Below are 16,155 nucleotides of genomic sequence, written 5' to 3'. Positions count from 1 at the left end.
TACTATCTCCAGACCTGTTCAATTTATATGGAGAATACATCATGAGGAACGCACTCGATGGATGGAGAGGCGGCATCTCCATTGCAGGAAAAAAGATCTCAAACTTAAGATTCGCAGACGATACAACACTGATAGCAACATCTGAAGAGGAGATGTCGAGACTGATAAAGAGAGTAGAAACCGAAAGCAACAAGTGTGGGCTCAAGATTAATAATCAGAAAACATGCTCATGATTGTGGACCACGCGAATATCCTCCAAACAACAGGCGCCCTAAATCAATTCGAGAAAGTAGACGAGTTCACGTATCTAGGATCTTCCTTAAGCAATGCAGCCTCCTCCCATACGGAAATTCGCAGAAGAATAGGGATGGCCAAGAACGCGATGAGTCGACTGTCAAAAATATGGAAGGACCGCTCTTTACCAAAAAAACTCAAAATAAGACTGGTACGGACACTCGTTTTTTCAATCTTCAGTTACGGTGCCGAAACATGGACAATAAAATCAGAGGATAGGAAAAGGATTGACGCATTCGAAATGTGGTGCTGGAGACGAATGCTACGCGTCTCGTGGACGGAGCACAGATCCAATCAGTCGATTCTCGAAGAGCTAAACATTCAGACCAGACTCTCCTCTCAGTGTCTTGCAAATGTTTTAAAGTTTTTTGGCCACATTGCGAGAAGAGACAATGACAACTTAGAAAGACTAATTGTGTGCGGAAACGTAGAAGGACGTAGAGGCCGAGGACGCTCACCTATCCGATGGTCAGATCAAGTACAGAAAGCCACTGGAGAGACGTTTTCCGAGTCCATGAGAGCAGCCCAAAATCGCAAGAGATGGAGAGAATTGACAGCCCGCATTGTAGGAAATCACGATCCTCAGCAATGAGGAAACGACAAGAGAGAGATGGAATACAGTCCTCATACACTGAAATTATATTTATAATTTCACATATGTACACCCCTTTTTGTACAATAAGCATCATAATATGCTATAAAATTTATCTTGACAAAGGTTAAAGTCAGTGTAAAACTTATACATTGGAAATTACCTCGGAAACAAAACAATAGGTTTAATAGAAAATACTTTTTTAGAAATTGTGAATCTAATTCTGCAAAATGTTGTCTAATACATAATTCACAATACTGTTCCCTCAATTTTCACTTTGAAATTGAAGAAAATTGTCCTCTTTTTTTCCTTTTTATGGCCTTAATTAAATGGTCTCCTTGTTGATCTAGATTATTATCTACAGGAAACAAGATTGGTGTAACAGCTTCTCCCTTAAAAATATGTGCTGATTAGTATTTTCTCTATGTACGAGGCGTGTTTTTTAAGTAAGTACCGTTTTGGAATTAAAAAAAGACGTGCACAAATATGGCAATAATTTTATTTTTACATGAAAGCCTGTACCTTAATCTACTTTTCTACATAATTTCCGTGAGTATTGAGGTACTCGTCATAACGTGGCACCAGTTTTTGAATACCCTCCTGATAAAATTCTGCAGCCTGACTTGTTAACCACTGCATCACAAATGTTTTGACTTCGTTATCGTCTTGAAGACGCTGACCGCCCAGGTGTTTCTTCAAGTGCTGGAACAAATGGTAGTCGCTGGGCGCCAGATCAGGGCTGTATGGAGGATGATCTAGAGTTTCCCATTTAAATGATTTGATGAGATCTTTGGTCTGATTAGCCACATGTGGACGGGCATTGTCATGCAGCAAAACGATACCCTTACTCAACTTGCCACGTCTTTTGTTCTGGATTGCACGACGCAGATTTTTCAATGTCTCACAATAAGACGCTGCATTGATTGTCTCATTACGAGGCAGAAACTCCACTAGCAATACTCCTTTTCTGTCCCAAAAAACTGTGCACATGATTTTCCGGGCAGAAATTGTTTGCTTAAACTTCACTCTTTTGGGTGATGATGAATGTCGCCATTCCATGGATTGTTGTTCCGATTCTGGTGTGACGTAGGCCACCCACGTTTCATCACCAGTAACAATTTGGTCTAAAAAATCTTCACCTTCACTGTGGTACCGCTCAAGGAAAGTCAATGCACTGCCTAAACGTTGGGTTTTGTGCAAATCCGTCAACATTTTTGGAACCCAACGTGAACACAATTTCCGGTAATTCAAGTTCTCGGTAATAATGCGATACAAAACACTACGAGAATACTGAGGAAAGCAGTCGGACAATGATGAAATTGTAAAGCGTCTGTTTTCTCTCACCTTTTCGTCCATTTTCTGCACCAAATTTTCATTAACGACCGAAGGACGCCCACTCCGTTCTTCATCATGCACATTTGTGCGGCCATCCTTAAATGCTCTCACCCATTTCCGTACCATTCCATCACTCATAATGTTTTGTCCGTAAACTTCAACGATCTCACGATGAATATCGATCGGTTTTACGCCTTTAGCACTAAGAAATCGTATAACAGCCCGTACTTCACAATCAGCGTGACTCACGATTGTTGGAGGCATCTTAAACACTGGAGTAAACAAGTATACAATGAAGAATCAGACTATAATGGCGTCAGTGCGTAGACAAGAGATATAGGTAACCAGCGCTCATGCGCGGAACGCCGACCGTAGCGCTGCGGCGGCGGAATCGCAAAACGGTACGTACTTAAAAAACATACCTCGTACATTAGAACATTAATGTTAGTTGGTTTGATTTTTTAATGATTTTTTATCCAACGCCAGTATAGAGAAGCATCGCTTCAAAAACATTAAAACAATAAATCAAGTAAAAATACAATGATATTTTTCTGCGTGTATTCTCAACAATTTTAAACAGAAGTTCAATTTGATTGTCTAAAAACATACAACAATTAAGACCATAATTGGATTAAGACCCTAATTATATCAATTTGCACCTTATTGACCCACATTTTTCGTTTCCCATTAAATAGAAACAAATAACAATAACAATCTTTTGTTTTAGACATGTAATGTTACAGTCTCATGTGAAATCTGTAAATTACTTTTTGTAATATTGCGTTTCGCCAGTTTAATTTGTTATTAGAAAATACATTTTGAATTCATCTTAATTGGTGGGACAAAATTACGGAGCTCGCGGTTAAAATTGATGAAATAATGAAGGACTTTAGAATTAAGACTTAAAAAAATACTAGAATTTTCTAAAACTGATTTGGAAATGTTTATGACTAGTCAAAACGTCCAGAAAAAAAAAATACTCGTCGATAATATGTTATAAAAATGTTTAAATCTTTGGAATGGTTATCAGTAAATTTAATGTCACTACTAGAGTCCTATTTATAAAAGTCTTCACAAGCAGCTGGAAGTTTAGCAACTTAAAAACTAATATATCTTCTTCATTACTATTAAAAGAGAAGGGAATCATGCCTCCAAACATTTCTATGCGATTTGTATCAATGGATCGCTCTACAAATTGGGTACCACCACTATTCAGACCTATCATTGGCATTGTCGTAACTTCCGTTCTATTCAAAAACGAGTGGGACAAGTGCTCTTTTGGCAAGTGTTCTTTGCGTATATGTGTATCAGGTACTTCTTGAAAAATGTGACTTTTTACGGTAAATAGCGAAAATTTTCTACATCCTGGTTTTTATTCAATGCATCGGTTATTGGGGTTTTATGCTTCGACAACTAGTAAAAGGTGTTATTTGTGAGAAACGCAACTTGAACATAGGCTTTTATACAAGGATATGAATTATTTTAACAGATAGTATTTATTTTTATTTAAATGGTTTTTTTAGAAAATTTGCATTGTGTAGCAACGGTTCTTAGTTACTAGAAAATACATTTATGGAAGATTTTGGGACAAATATTTTTTATTTTAAAAACACAAATTATCAAGAAATTAGGTAGATGGTATCTTCTCCTTATGACCTCATGGATTAAAGGTATTAGAAAAAAATTGATCAAATGTAACATGGAATATATACAAAAATTTTCTAATCATTTCTTTTACGCAATTTCCGTATTGTTTCGTCTTAGGGATAAATGGAATTTTAGTATTGTTGAACAATCAATGTATTCAATTCTTTCACATAAAAAGGTACGAATTTATAGGGGACTTTTCACAAAAGTGGAAAATTAGATATTTAGTTTTCGTGACTTCTTTCTTCTTGTCTTTTGTCCCGGTGCACTATAGAGACTTCTTAACTATCACGATGCTCTAACACAATTTTTTTAGCTAGTGATCTTCGAGGGTTAATCTACAAAATGCGGCGATGAGCTAAAATGATAAGCAAACTCCTAATAGCGATAGAAACACTGCCCAACTTGTACCCTTGCTTGTGAAATTTAATTCTTATTCTGGCGAAACTGAATTCTTGTTGTTTTAAATTATATCTTAAAATATCGATAAGCTCACATATATATTTATAATTTTTTGATTTGATCAGTCCACAATGAAGGACGTCTGTGTCTTGGTCTACTGTTTTCGCCTCTACCTTCGACGATCATTCTTTCCATGCCCTCTTTTTCCATTAGAGCAAAGTACCTCAGAACATTTCTGTTTATTTTTCTATTGAGTTTGGTATTAATATTTAGTTCTGGATGTTGCATTCTGCACATACGATGACCTCTATATACGCCTATGACGTCTATATTTAATCTAGACCCCGCTGGTTTCTCCCTTTCGCTTTTACTATTAATATTAAAATAGAAAAAAATGAAAGCCAGAGGACTATAATGAAACTCTATTTTAACAAGAAGTAAAATCAAACATAAATGTACATAAACAAATATTCAATTATAACTAAACAAGAATATCTACAAACTTAAATATTAGTTAATACGAAACGACACCAAAAAGACAACCATTTTAAGGATGTAACACTGATGGCTCAAATAAAGTGACAATGTACACTCGCGATCATAAAATCCGGGTCACCTTGAAAATTTCAAGTTTCTGGAATATTTTTGCCTCTGGTGGAATAATAACCTTTTTTTTAGGTTAATGTATTTTTTATTTGTCATCAATGTTTGTTTTGAAAGAAAAAAAAACGGTTTTTTATTGTTTTTATTGAAAAAGCAGAAAACAAACCAAATTGTTGATAAAACAGGCATACGAAAAAAATGGAAAATACAGAACGTGGTAAAATGTCAGTGAAATTTCAATGACTAATATCGTGTATTGCCCCCACTTGCTCTAATGACCTCTTGCAGACGACGGGACATACTCTCAATTTTTCTCCGGATTACATGTTGTGGTATGTTATTCCACTCTCTCACTAACAGATCCTTAAGCTCCTGCCCGTTGTTAGGACGAGATGTTAGGGGTTGAATACGTTTTTTTAAATCGTCCCAGATATGTTCGATGGGATTCAGGTCCGGAGACCTAGCTGGCCAGGGTAACCTCGTAATTCCAACCTCGTCAAAGTATTGCATACTGATCGTGGCAACGTGCTTTCGCGCGTTGTTCTGCATAAAAACGACGTTTTCTCCAAGCCTTGCCATGGTATGCATAACATGTTCTTCCAGAATCTCCGTAATGTCCCTTCGTGCAGTTAAGGACCCATTTTCGATGAAGGGTAGTTCTGTGCGGAAGTCGGAAGATACACCTCCCCAAGCCATGACCGAGCCTCCACCAAATGGCATTCTTGGAGCAATGCAAGCTTGTGAAAATCATTCACCGGTTCTCCTCCAAACTCTTACACGTCCATCGGATCCAGTTAGGCAGAAACAAAATTCATCTGAGAATAACTCTTTGCTTCAATCGTTAATTCCCCAATGCGCGTATTGTCGAGCAAAAGCTAGTCGTGCAACTCGATGCGCCAGGCGAAGTGGCGGTCCTGTAGCCATTACCCAAGAAGGTAGTCCAAAAGAACGAAGTCTTCTCCTGACTGTTGCAACGCTAACATTGCCATTTCGTACTTCCTGTAGACGATTTCGATACATAATCGCAGTTGAGGTCCGGTTTCGTAAAGCCTGAAACACAAGAAAACGGTCATCTCGTACCGTGGTCATTCTTCTTCTCCCAGAGCCAGGTCGTCTGGATAGCAAACCCTTCTCCTGAAAGCGTTGAAGCACTCGTTGAACCGTAGAAAGGCTTACGCCAACAGTTCTTGCGACTTGTCGTTGAGTCTTTCACAAGGGCAACAATTTGTGCCGTTTCAACAACAGTCAAGGGTATTTTTGGCAAAAAATAAACAATAATAAACACTAGCAATAGCACTAATAAACACTAATGGTGGCAATAATAAACGTTTGTTCGTTGCCTTTGAAAAGAAAGTCGAAGCACAAATGAGACATTTAAAACAAGCGGCAGTTACAGGTACCGTTCATTTTGGGAAGTGTGCGCTTTCCCGCGAAATCGGCACTATTGAAATTTTTTGTTGCAAAGGAAACCGCTAAGACTACAACAATTCCCAGAAACATGCATTAGTTTGTATTTGTGTTATTATTATTTACGATAAAGCTCGTTAAAATGAAATATCGGTGATTTTCAAGGTGACCCGGATTTTATGATCGCGAGTGTATTTAACAACTAAAAAAAAAAATAAAAAAAATGTTGATTCTAAAGAAACTACCGACCGAAAGCAGTAAAATAATTTCGTATATACCACGTTATAAAGAGAAATAATATAAAAACAATAAAAATATGGATATACATATATGCCAACTTTATAAAGACAAATTAATAATGCGGTGCATATAAATAATTAATACAATTGCATTTTATGATGTATTGTATTTGAGGTTTGTCGGGGTGGTCATATTAAAATCGAATGAAAAGTCCAATAAGAACGTATCAATTATTACGTTTTTTCTACATTGACCAATCCTGTATTTAGACCTTTGCTATAAAAATTTTTTTCTTGTTTTGAGACGCTAATTAAAATACTAAACCCCAAAAAGAATGAGAAAAATACTCTACGACCTTCTTCAAACTATTGGTTAATGTGAAAGACAACTAAATGTAAATAAAGAGTTTTACCAAAACATTTCATTTTGCTCTAGTACTTTGAACCTTTTTTTAATTGGCCTTGTAAGCAAATAGTCGTGAACTATATAATTCAAAACAAATCTATATATTATTTAAGCTTGCAATTTTCTCTGAACTCGGCCTACCTTTCGACACTCCCGTTACGATTAATTGTTTTGACACATTTCAAACATTTGTTTATATCGTTCAACGCCCACAATCCCGATTTTAAACCGAATAAATCAATTTTCCTTATCATTATTCTAATATCCTTTCGACAACAAATGGTTTAGTCACGGGGAGTAGAGTAAACCACAATAGTTGGAAATTCGTCACCGTTTGCAATGTCAAGGTGTTTCCAATATGTAAATTACGAAAACGATTAGAAAAGCTAATTTGCAAGAAATAAAAATAAATTATTCCTTGATAAGTGTCACCGATATATTATTTTATAATAGGATATTTTACAGTTATGCACATTTACAGCAATACAAAAGAATTGTGTTTTAGGTAGGTTTGTTTGAAATGTTTAAAGAGACAAGATGTAATCTGATTCGCTCTTCGAGCAGCAATAGTTTCATACCACACATAACATACTGCTCTTCCGGTCTTATTGTCATATAATATGGTCAAATTGAACGTCCACAACTGACGTTTATAAAAAGCTACAGAAGAAATCAATGATATAGTCATTAAACACTGTTGTAAATCAAATGTATACACTTGTACTTCTTCTTCTTCTTAGCCTTCTGTCGTCCATGTTTGGACATAGGCCTCTCCCAACTCCTTCCATCGGTCTCTATCCTGAGCAAAATATTTCCAATTTGTTCCGGCTATTCTTTTAATAACATCAACCCATCTCATCTGTGGTCTTCCTCTTGTTCGTTTACTCTCGTAAAGTCGTTTACTCTCGTAAAGTCATACACTTATACAGTACTATCATTTTGATACATCTGTGTGTCATATTTTTTCGATTCGTAAGCTTGATCTGCTGTCATTTTATGATTCTAATGTTGCGAAGTTATTTCAGTTTTGGTTTGCTCATCTTGACAAAGTTGAATTTGCATTTTAAACTTATCACAAGTATAGCGTGTATAACACGCTATACTTGTGATAACTCTGTTTTGAAACATAACCCTAATTTGTTAAAGTCTTGGCTGTAAATTTTTATTGAAGGCGGTTTGATATATGTGTCACAAAATAGTTGATACATTTTGTTGATTGTTAGGTGGGAAGGCAAATACTTCTTTGATGTACTCTTTCTGGTTTAGTGAGTTTCATACGACGGAAAAGATAAAATATGGTTTTTTATTTCCTTCCTTTTGTCATCGGATATTTTATTTTTAGGAACAGTTGTTCCACGGATATCATTAATATTTGTACCACCTACTGAAGACCGTTTTTTCATTACCATGGTTTTTATAAAATTATCACTTTCGTCAAAGGTTTTTAGTAAACATCCCCTACAAATAGTTTGACGCAGTCCATCTATTACAACAACATATTTATACGTCTTCATACGAAATTTCTGTTTTTCAGGATCTATTGAGCGTTGTCTTTGGGTAGCATTGTCTTCAATCTCTATTAATGATGACATGTAAGCAGACCTTTTTTGGTATGTACCCATTAGCCAATATTCATTGAATATCGCTTTTCTCTTAGCCAAAAGTATACGCTCCTTGCATTTCATGCAACATGCCAGCAGTTCTTTCATGGATCTATCAGCGGTAATTTTTTCTTTAAGAGTTTTATATGACTTACCCAGATAGATTTCTTTTCGTTTTTTTTTCTCGTGTTTAATGGAGCGAAGTCTCTTTTTTGGTAACACGAAGAGACTCGTGAAGTCGATTCATCACTTGAACTTTAATGTAATGTTTTTATTTCTGGAACTTGATAATGTGGATCTTGTATGGAATCATCACGTGAAAAATTAAAATCTGATGGAATAAACGTGTTCCCATGAAGGCCTGATGATGTTGAAGGTTCATTCTGGATCAAATAACTGCTTGTTGATTGCTGATTTTGGTGACCTGAAAAATAAAATCAATAAAAACCAATGTAGGAACAAAAATATTCATACGAAAACTCTTCAAATTGCCTAAAAAATGTTTTACACTTACCTTCGACAATAGCTTTTTGATTTAACACCAAATTTACCAGATTTTTTCCTCTATAAGAAAGAATCCATTCTTGTGGCTCTTTACAATGAAAATTTTAAGAATCGTAGAACAAAACTAACTGAATTTATATAATTTAAATTCAAAATAATCATTGTTGTTTACATTACTTTTCCTTCGTAGACTAAACATGTTTTACGTAGGTACCTAAAGTTAAATATCTGTATATTCTTTAACAAGACGATCACGTCAAGCACTTGAGGTACTTAATAACTTAAGTCATTCCTATAAATCAACAAAACTGAATACATCAGTTAATCAGTTGTAGTTTTTCACATAAGTCAACTTATGTTCATAATGTCTAAAGATTTGTAGGAATTGAAAGGTTAAAAAAGTACGCTACTTAAAATCAATGTGAAATAAACATGTGAGACAAAAAGAAAAATCGATTTTTTTTTACTTATGTGCTTTAGTCTGGCCGGCCCTAGAAATATACTTCTATTTCTAATTAGGTTTGTCATTCACTCTGTTCAGTCCACGGTTCCCAGCTGCTTAATTTTCCGTCTTCATAAATAGAAAATCACGAAAGCTGCATTCATATTTCATCCATCAAAATTCTTTCATCAAAGTTTTCGTTTAAACTTCGTTAATAATCTATAAAACCATCAGATTTCCAAACAGTAGCACTCACCTCCCATTTGTCACTGTAGTTCATAAGAGGCCGTTTTGAATGAAATCTATTTTTTCCGTAGGTATATTTCTTTTTTATTTTTTCGAGTAGAACAGGAAGACGTTATTCGACTCGTCGCCTTTGGTGTCTATTCTAGGAACTTCTTTTCCTAAACGTATTAGTTTAGTGAGAGGATTCGGCGAATCAAAATAGTGGTAGTCGATTTTTGTGTTTGTATTGAGAGTGGTATAATTAAGCCTCTATATTTTTTGATAATATTGTAAGTTCTTTTATAATGTATGCTATGAACTTTGGCAGATATACGCAAATATTAGTTCCTGCAGAAAATATACATGTAAGTTGAGCTTTTTATCTAAACAAAAACGTCAAAAATGATGATGGCAGCAACTTGCAACAGCAAAGTACCCTTTGAATTTTTGTTGCTTTTTAAATACATTTTATAGGTATATCACAAAATAATTATTTTCAATTATCTCTAAGCGCTTCATAAAAATAGTATCAATATTAAAACTGTGAAATTTCATGCAAGCAGAAGCTATTCCAACGTTACGTATTTCAAAATTAATATACTCCGGTATGGTCTAGTGGCTAGGATACCTGGCTCTCACCCAGGAGGCTCGGGTTCGATTCCCGGTACCGGAAAACTTTTTTTTATTTTTTTAACAATATTTTTTTCTTTCAGACTACAATAAAAGTGTACGCCAGATGTCTACGTCCCGATATTGAATACAAAACCCTCAGCATCACTTTTCAAACTACCTGTAAGGAAGTTGTGGCGACGTTGCTAGGAAAATACAAGATGAAGCACCGAGATCCGAAGCTGTTTTATCTTTCTATGGAAGTCACGGTGAGGAAAGCTGGTGTGAAGACGCATTTGGCGTTGGACGAAGAAGCTAGACCTGCTGTGCTTCAGAGCTGCCATCCTAAAGGAGATTCCAAGTGAGTATAACGTTTCTTCTTCTTCCTTGTAGGCTTTAAAGCCTGTTTCTTCTTCAATATTAGCCTCCTAAATTGTTTAAATTATCACACGATCTTTTTCTTGGTCTGCCAATACTTCTTGCTTCCATCCTTTTTGGAAACTGTTACCAGTGTTCATTTTTTGTTCTTCTTACCAACTGCTTTCTTTCATTTCGTATTCTTCTATAGGTGTCTCGAGATTCTGGAGTATTTAATGTTTTGTACTTCGTGTAGGCCTCTCGTTTCTCTTTACATTACTCTTTTATTTCTTTTTTGAACCATGGTGTATTGTTGTTATTTCTTTTGTTCAATATGACTTTGAGTTTTCCTAGAACTTCTGTTGCTGCTTCTTCAATGTATATTGTTGAATATTCCTTTTTAGCTCAATGTATTTCCTTTCATCTTTTGTTTAAATTTTTATCTTCTCTTTTTATTATATACTTTATTTTCTAATATTTTACTCTGTTTCAGGTTCTCCCTTCAAACCCGCCGTGGAGGACTAGTAAAAATCTACGATTCAGCTTTGAACAACAACTCCCAGTACAAGAGTCTCCTGATAAGTGCCAGGACGACGTCAGATGAAGTCATCTCCTTGCTGCTGACTTGCAGCAATAGCAAGGAGAGAGTAGAGCAGTTTTCCATCTATGAAGTCAACACGGATCGAGAACAACAAAGAAAACTACACCCAGATGACAGGCCTCTTCAAGTTCAACAGACGTGGCTTCCATCCCACCAGTGCCATTTCCTGATCAGAAGGAATCCTGATTACTTGCCGTTATCTAGAAGAAAGGTTGGTATATTGAGTAATTTTTTAGTTATAACATAACAAATATAGCACAACTCTATCATGCCCAATATGACAGGATCTTCTTTAGCGCGATACAGTTCCTTGCACTGCAGAAGCTTTTGTCACAAAACTAAACCTTTCGGAAATACTTAACAGTGGCATATTACGGACATTTTTCTGTAAACATTTTGTACATAAGAGTGATTCTAGTTTCTCATTTAAATAATACTTTTCCTTGCTAGTATAGTGAGCTAACTTTGTGGGATATGGTTTAATATGTTCACGAATAGCATCTTTAATAATACCAGAAATTGCATTGCGTGGATTACTTTTTCCCCGTTTGTCGAATGGTGATTTTCCTGCACTTAGAAGCTGCCTCACTCGGTCAATTTTACTCCGCGAAGAAAACAGAAGGTTAATTTACAAACGGTAATTTTTCTATTAGGGGTATTACTTCTATTACGTATTGAAGACTCACCAAGTTCTTTGCTTCTACGTCGTTGCTTAAAAATAACAAATTATCAAATTACTTGCAATCTTTGGAGGATGGAGAAGGAACTGCAGGAAGATTCTTCCCTTCCATTAGATGTATTCGTTTCCTTTGACTCTAGCTCGTGTTATTATTTCATTTCTATATTCGTAGGGTTTTTTATTCCTTTCTTTTCCTGATTAGGTAAATTAATATAGGATCACTGTCGCTTTCACTCATTTAAAATATTTTTGTCAAGATATAATACAAATAAGTAATCCACAATATTATTACTAGCTACTGTACTTCGCTTTCCACTACAACCCGAAATTTATAGGAAAACTAACTAACTAATATTTTATTGTTTTAGATATTCTGGGTGTCAGAACTGCCTCCTTTGCCGGTTTCCCGGACGTTCAGAACGTCACAGCCCATATCCCTACCAAACACTCACACTAGCAACAGCAACAGCAACAACAACAACTCCAGCAGCAGTTTAATACCGTTTTCCCGATCTCACCAATCAACAACACCCTCCACCGAAAACCAAAGCGAGGAAAAACTAAAACAAAGTGAAAAACCCAAACAAAAAGACGCTACCGTTGTGAAAAACAAAAACTCCAACTTGAAAATCTGGAGCAGTAGTTCGCAACTTTCCAAAAGTGATAGTGAACAGTCGTATGCGGACTACGAAAACTATTTTTATATTTAATTTTTTGGTACCTAGATCTTTGACAAACTCGAGACTCGGGTTATTTCAATTGTGGTCTTCACGTAGTATCTTAAAAGTGACGTCATGCTATCATTGTTCTAACCTCAAAAGATAACTGACTTGACTATATGACTATCACTACTACTATGATGTACACACCTGAGATAATTCACACTCAAGTCAAATTGCTTTATCCTCGAGCTTGCCTTTGAAATAGACATTTTGTAATTTTATTTTTGTTATGATTTGTTTTTTTGTAAAATTTTGTATATATTCTACGTGTGTTATCTAGTTTTTTATGTGATATGCAGCTTGACGTTTGTTTTGAAACCAAAGAATCTTTATTGGCAGCTATTCAAAAATGTTTTGTGTACTGTGGATCATTCTTCCAAAATACATCAAAAGTTGTTCTTTATCTATTGATATTCTGTCTGTAAATTGATATACTTTTTGAAAAAAACAACTTTTAGTCTAATTGTATTAGAAAACGTCTGCAGAATGTTTATATATCTATAAATGACATGTAAATACTTCATACGGGTGTTGTTAGTCCCGTAGAATTTTTGTTACCATTATTTTTTATCACTTTTAGAAAGTTATCAAAACATGCACATAGGAATACAAATATCTAGGAAAACTGTTGTTATAATTCTCATGTAAAAGTGTGTATGTCCTCAAATGTATTGTCCCTACTAGTTATACTATTTACAAAACACGTATTTCTTATGTTACCCTCATCTTATTCTTTATTCTTTAACAAGTATCTTGGGCAATGAATGTTTCATTTAACTCTGTTTTTCAAGAGATACCATTTTGTACTTAAATAATACTAACTAAGGATTAAATTTAGCTCAAAATTTATTTTTCCTGGCCCATTCCTATTATTTATATATTTATTTTCTTTTGTTTTGTGAGCATCCATGTTTTCTTGTGCTGGCACTACTTGTTTTAAAAAATAATATGGTTCTGTTAAGAATATAATTCATATGTTATTCCCCGTAGTGTAATGCGTAGTGTAATACCACATGAAGAGTTCAACCAACGAATAATTCTCCCGTAAACGAAAATTTATCGAAAATAATTTACTGACACACAAAGAACTCATTTTCTCAAAAAAATAATAACCTCCCTCAAATGTATCACACCTACTAGTTATGCTATTTACTATACAGGTATAAAATTTATTGACAGTCAATGTAAAACTGTTGATACTTCTTTAAAAGTGTCTTTGCTAGTAATCAAAAATGTGTCTGCGAAAGCATTTCGATGAATAAACAGTTTAGAAGATGAGTTTTTAAGTTCAAACAATAAAAATATAACTGCTTAGTAATTCTATCATTGTTCAGTCGATGAATTTTCTCTCGGTGAGCTGCATTAGATGTATTTCTTAATTTTTTTATCATCAGCAATTCTGTGTATTTTCTTTTTAAAACTTAGTGTCTTCTTATTAACTGACATGTGTAATAAATAATAATCTACTAAAATGCTTAGCCAAAGAGTATTTTTAAGGTGTGTTTGGGTTTCAAAATTATAGTGCAATTGCTGTGGAGAGAAAAAGCCGCAGTGCCTCTGGTATGTTACGGAATGAGTGAATAATTTTAATATTTGTGTCAATTAGGAAGATAATTTATTATACTAAGGGGATCCGCTAATCTTTTACTTTTTCGTCACTCCTTTTCTGTAATTTCCTATTGCTTCTAGGTCTACAGAAAGTAGAAGGAGTAAGTTTTGAAGATTTGTGGTTCCTGCTGTAACAAATTTTATATTCTTTAATAGAAATACAGATGTTTATTACATTATTCATTTATAGAATATAAAAGTTGAATATTGAGTTGTATATCAGTGTTGTATGTGTATTTTATGTTAAACCAAAGAATTGTGTATTTTGTAAATATGAAATATTGTCAATGATATTGTGTAATAAAAATTGTCTTTTTTATTTCTTAGTATTATTTACTTATCCCTTAACTGCCATAAAAATATTCTTAGAAAGAAAGATCCTATAAGCTATCTTTATATACTACATAAGAAGTTTGGTAAATGGAAACATTATTACTATAAGGTTTAATTGTCTAAAACTAACGAACACTAATATATTTATTTGTATTCTTAATTTATTGTTAAATAAAGTAATCATTTCGGTTATTCTCTTTATCCATCTGCTGCCGTTAGTTCTTCTTACATGTCCATACCACTTTAGTCTTTTTTGTTCTATATACGTTAGTATGTCTGTTTCTATTCATGTTCTTTGCTTTATTTTGTCATTACTTCTATCCATTTTTGTTACTCCACAGCATCTTCGCAGGCATTCTATCTCTGTTGCTACTATCTTACTGCTGTGTTTCTGGTTTATAATCCAATTTTCAGCCCCATATGTCATAATACTTCGCACTAATGTTTTATTTATAAATCTGTGTTAGGGGTCTATCCCACCATACTGAGTTAAGTTGTCGGATTGCTGTTCTTGTCTGTCCTAATCTTTGCTTAATTTCTCCCTCTGTTGTTGCCTTTTTCGTGATTATAAACCCCTGATTTGAATTTATCCTTCCCTTTGATTGTTACGTTGTCGTCAATCTGTAGATCTTTTATGCCTTCTTCACTTGTAGATAGGTACTGTGTTTTCGCGAGGTTAATATCTGGGCCAGCCTTGGTATATTCTCTTTGTAGTTTCTTCATCATGTAACTGAGGTCTTCTTGGCCTTGTGCAATCACTACTTGATCGTCTGCAAATCTTAACGTATATAGGTATTCGTTTCATACCGGTACTCCCATGCCTTCGCATTTTCTTTTCCATGTAGTCAATGCTTTCTCTAAGTATATTTTGAATAGGGTTGGAGATGTGGAACAACCCTGCAGGAGCCCTTTTGTTGTGGTAAAGTCTCTTATGATTCTTGTTCCCATTTTGATGGACACTTTATTTTCTTAATACAGAGCTTTTTGTAGCTTCTATGAGTTCCGTCTGTATTTCTAATTTATACATTGCCTCCCATAGTTTTGTCCTTGGGACAGAGTCATACGCCTTTTTCAGGTCCACAAATGCCAAATGTATATCTCTATTTTTTGCTTTTTTCTTTTCCAACAGTTGTTCCAGTGTGTATATGTGGTCTATGCATGATCTTCCTGCCGTGAAGCCTGCCTGATCCTCCCCGATTTGGCCTTTTATCGCTTGCCCTATCTTTTCTCGCAGTATCTTCCCATATAATCTTCCTATTGATAATATTACGCTCATTCCTCTGTAGTTTTCGAATCGTTTTCTATCTCCTTTCTTAAATATAGATGTCATATATGCCTCCGTCCATTCCGTTGGGAGCTGTTCTCCATTTATGGCTTTTTAAAAGCAAAATTTTAAACATATCAATTTGTCGCTTACTTAAAGAATCTACTAATTATTTTGATTGTCCTAAATATCCACAAAGTAAAACAATCAATAGAATTACATAATGAAAAGGATCTCTCTAATGTGACTTGTGAGATAATACAATAAATACTAACTCAAAGTTAA

At 34.7% G+C, this 16,155-nt stretch overlaps 1 protein-coding gene and 1 non-coding gene across 2 annotated transcripts in view; both read left to right on the top strand.

The window, feature by feature from the left end:
- The window catches only part of rau (RA domain-containing protein rau), a 106,231-nt gene extending 92,356 nt beyond the window's left edge, over positions 1-13,875 (top strand). Inside the window, exons 3-5 of the mRNA XM_072533952.1 lie at positions 10,411-10,667; positions 11,157-11,475; positions 12,312-13,875. Of these exons, the coding sequence (XP_072390053.1) occupies positions 10,411-10,667; positions 11,157-11,475; positions 12,312-12,653 (918 nt within the window). The 3' untranslated portion in view covers positions 12,654-13,875. The remainder of the gene's footprint in view (positions 1-10,410; positions 10,668-11,156; positions 11,476-12,311) is intronic.
- TRNAE-CUC (transfer RNA glutamic acid (anticodon CUC)) lies at positions 10,299-10,370 on the top strand. Its single transcript has one exon. It is a non-coding gene; the product is annotated as a tRNA-Glu (tRNA).
- Positions 13,876-16,155: the final 2,280 nt, after the last annotated feature.

The sequence above is a fragment of the Diabrotica undecimpunctata genome, chromosome 6, assembly GCF_040954645.1.
Source record: "Diabrotica undecimpunctata isolate CICGRU chromosome 6, icDiaUnde3, whole genome shotgun sequence".
In the NCBI taxonomy this organism is placed as follows: Eukaryota; Metazoa; Arthropoda; class Insecta; order Coleoptera; family Chrysomelidae; genus Diabrotica; species Diabrotica undecimpunctata.
The sequence above is the reverse complement of the archived record's forward strand: the minus strand, read 5'-3'. Positions and strand labels throughout refer to the sequence as shown.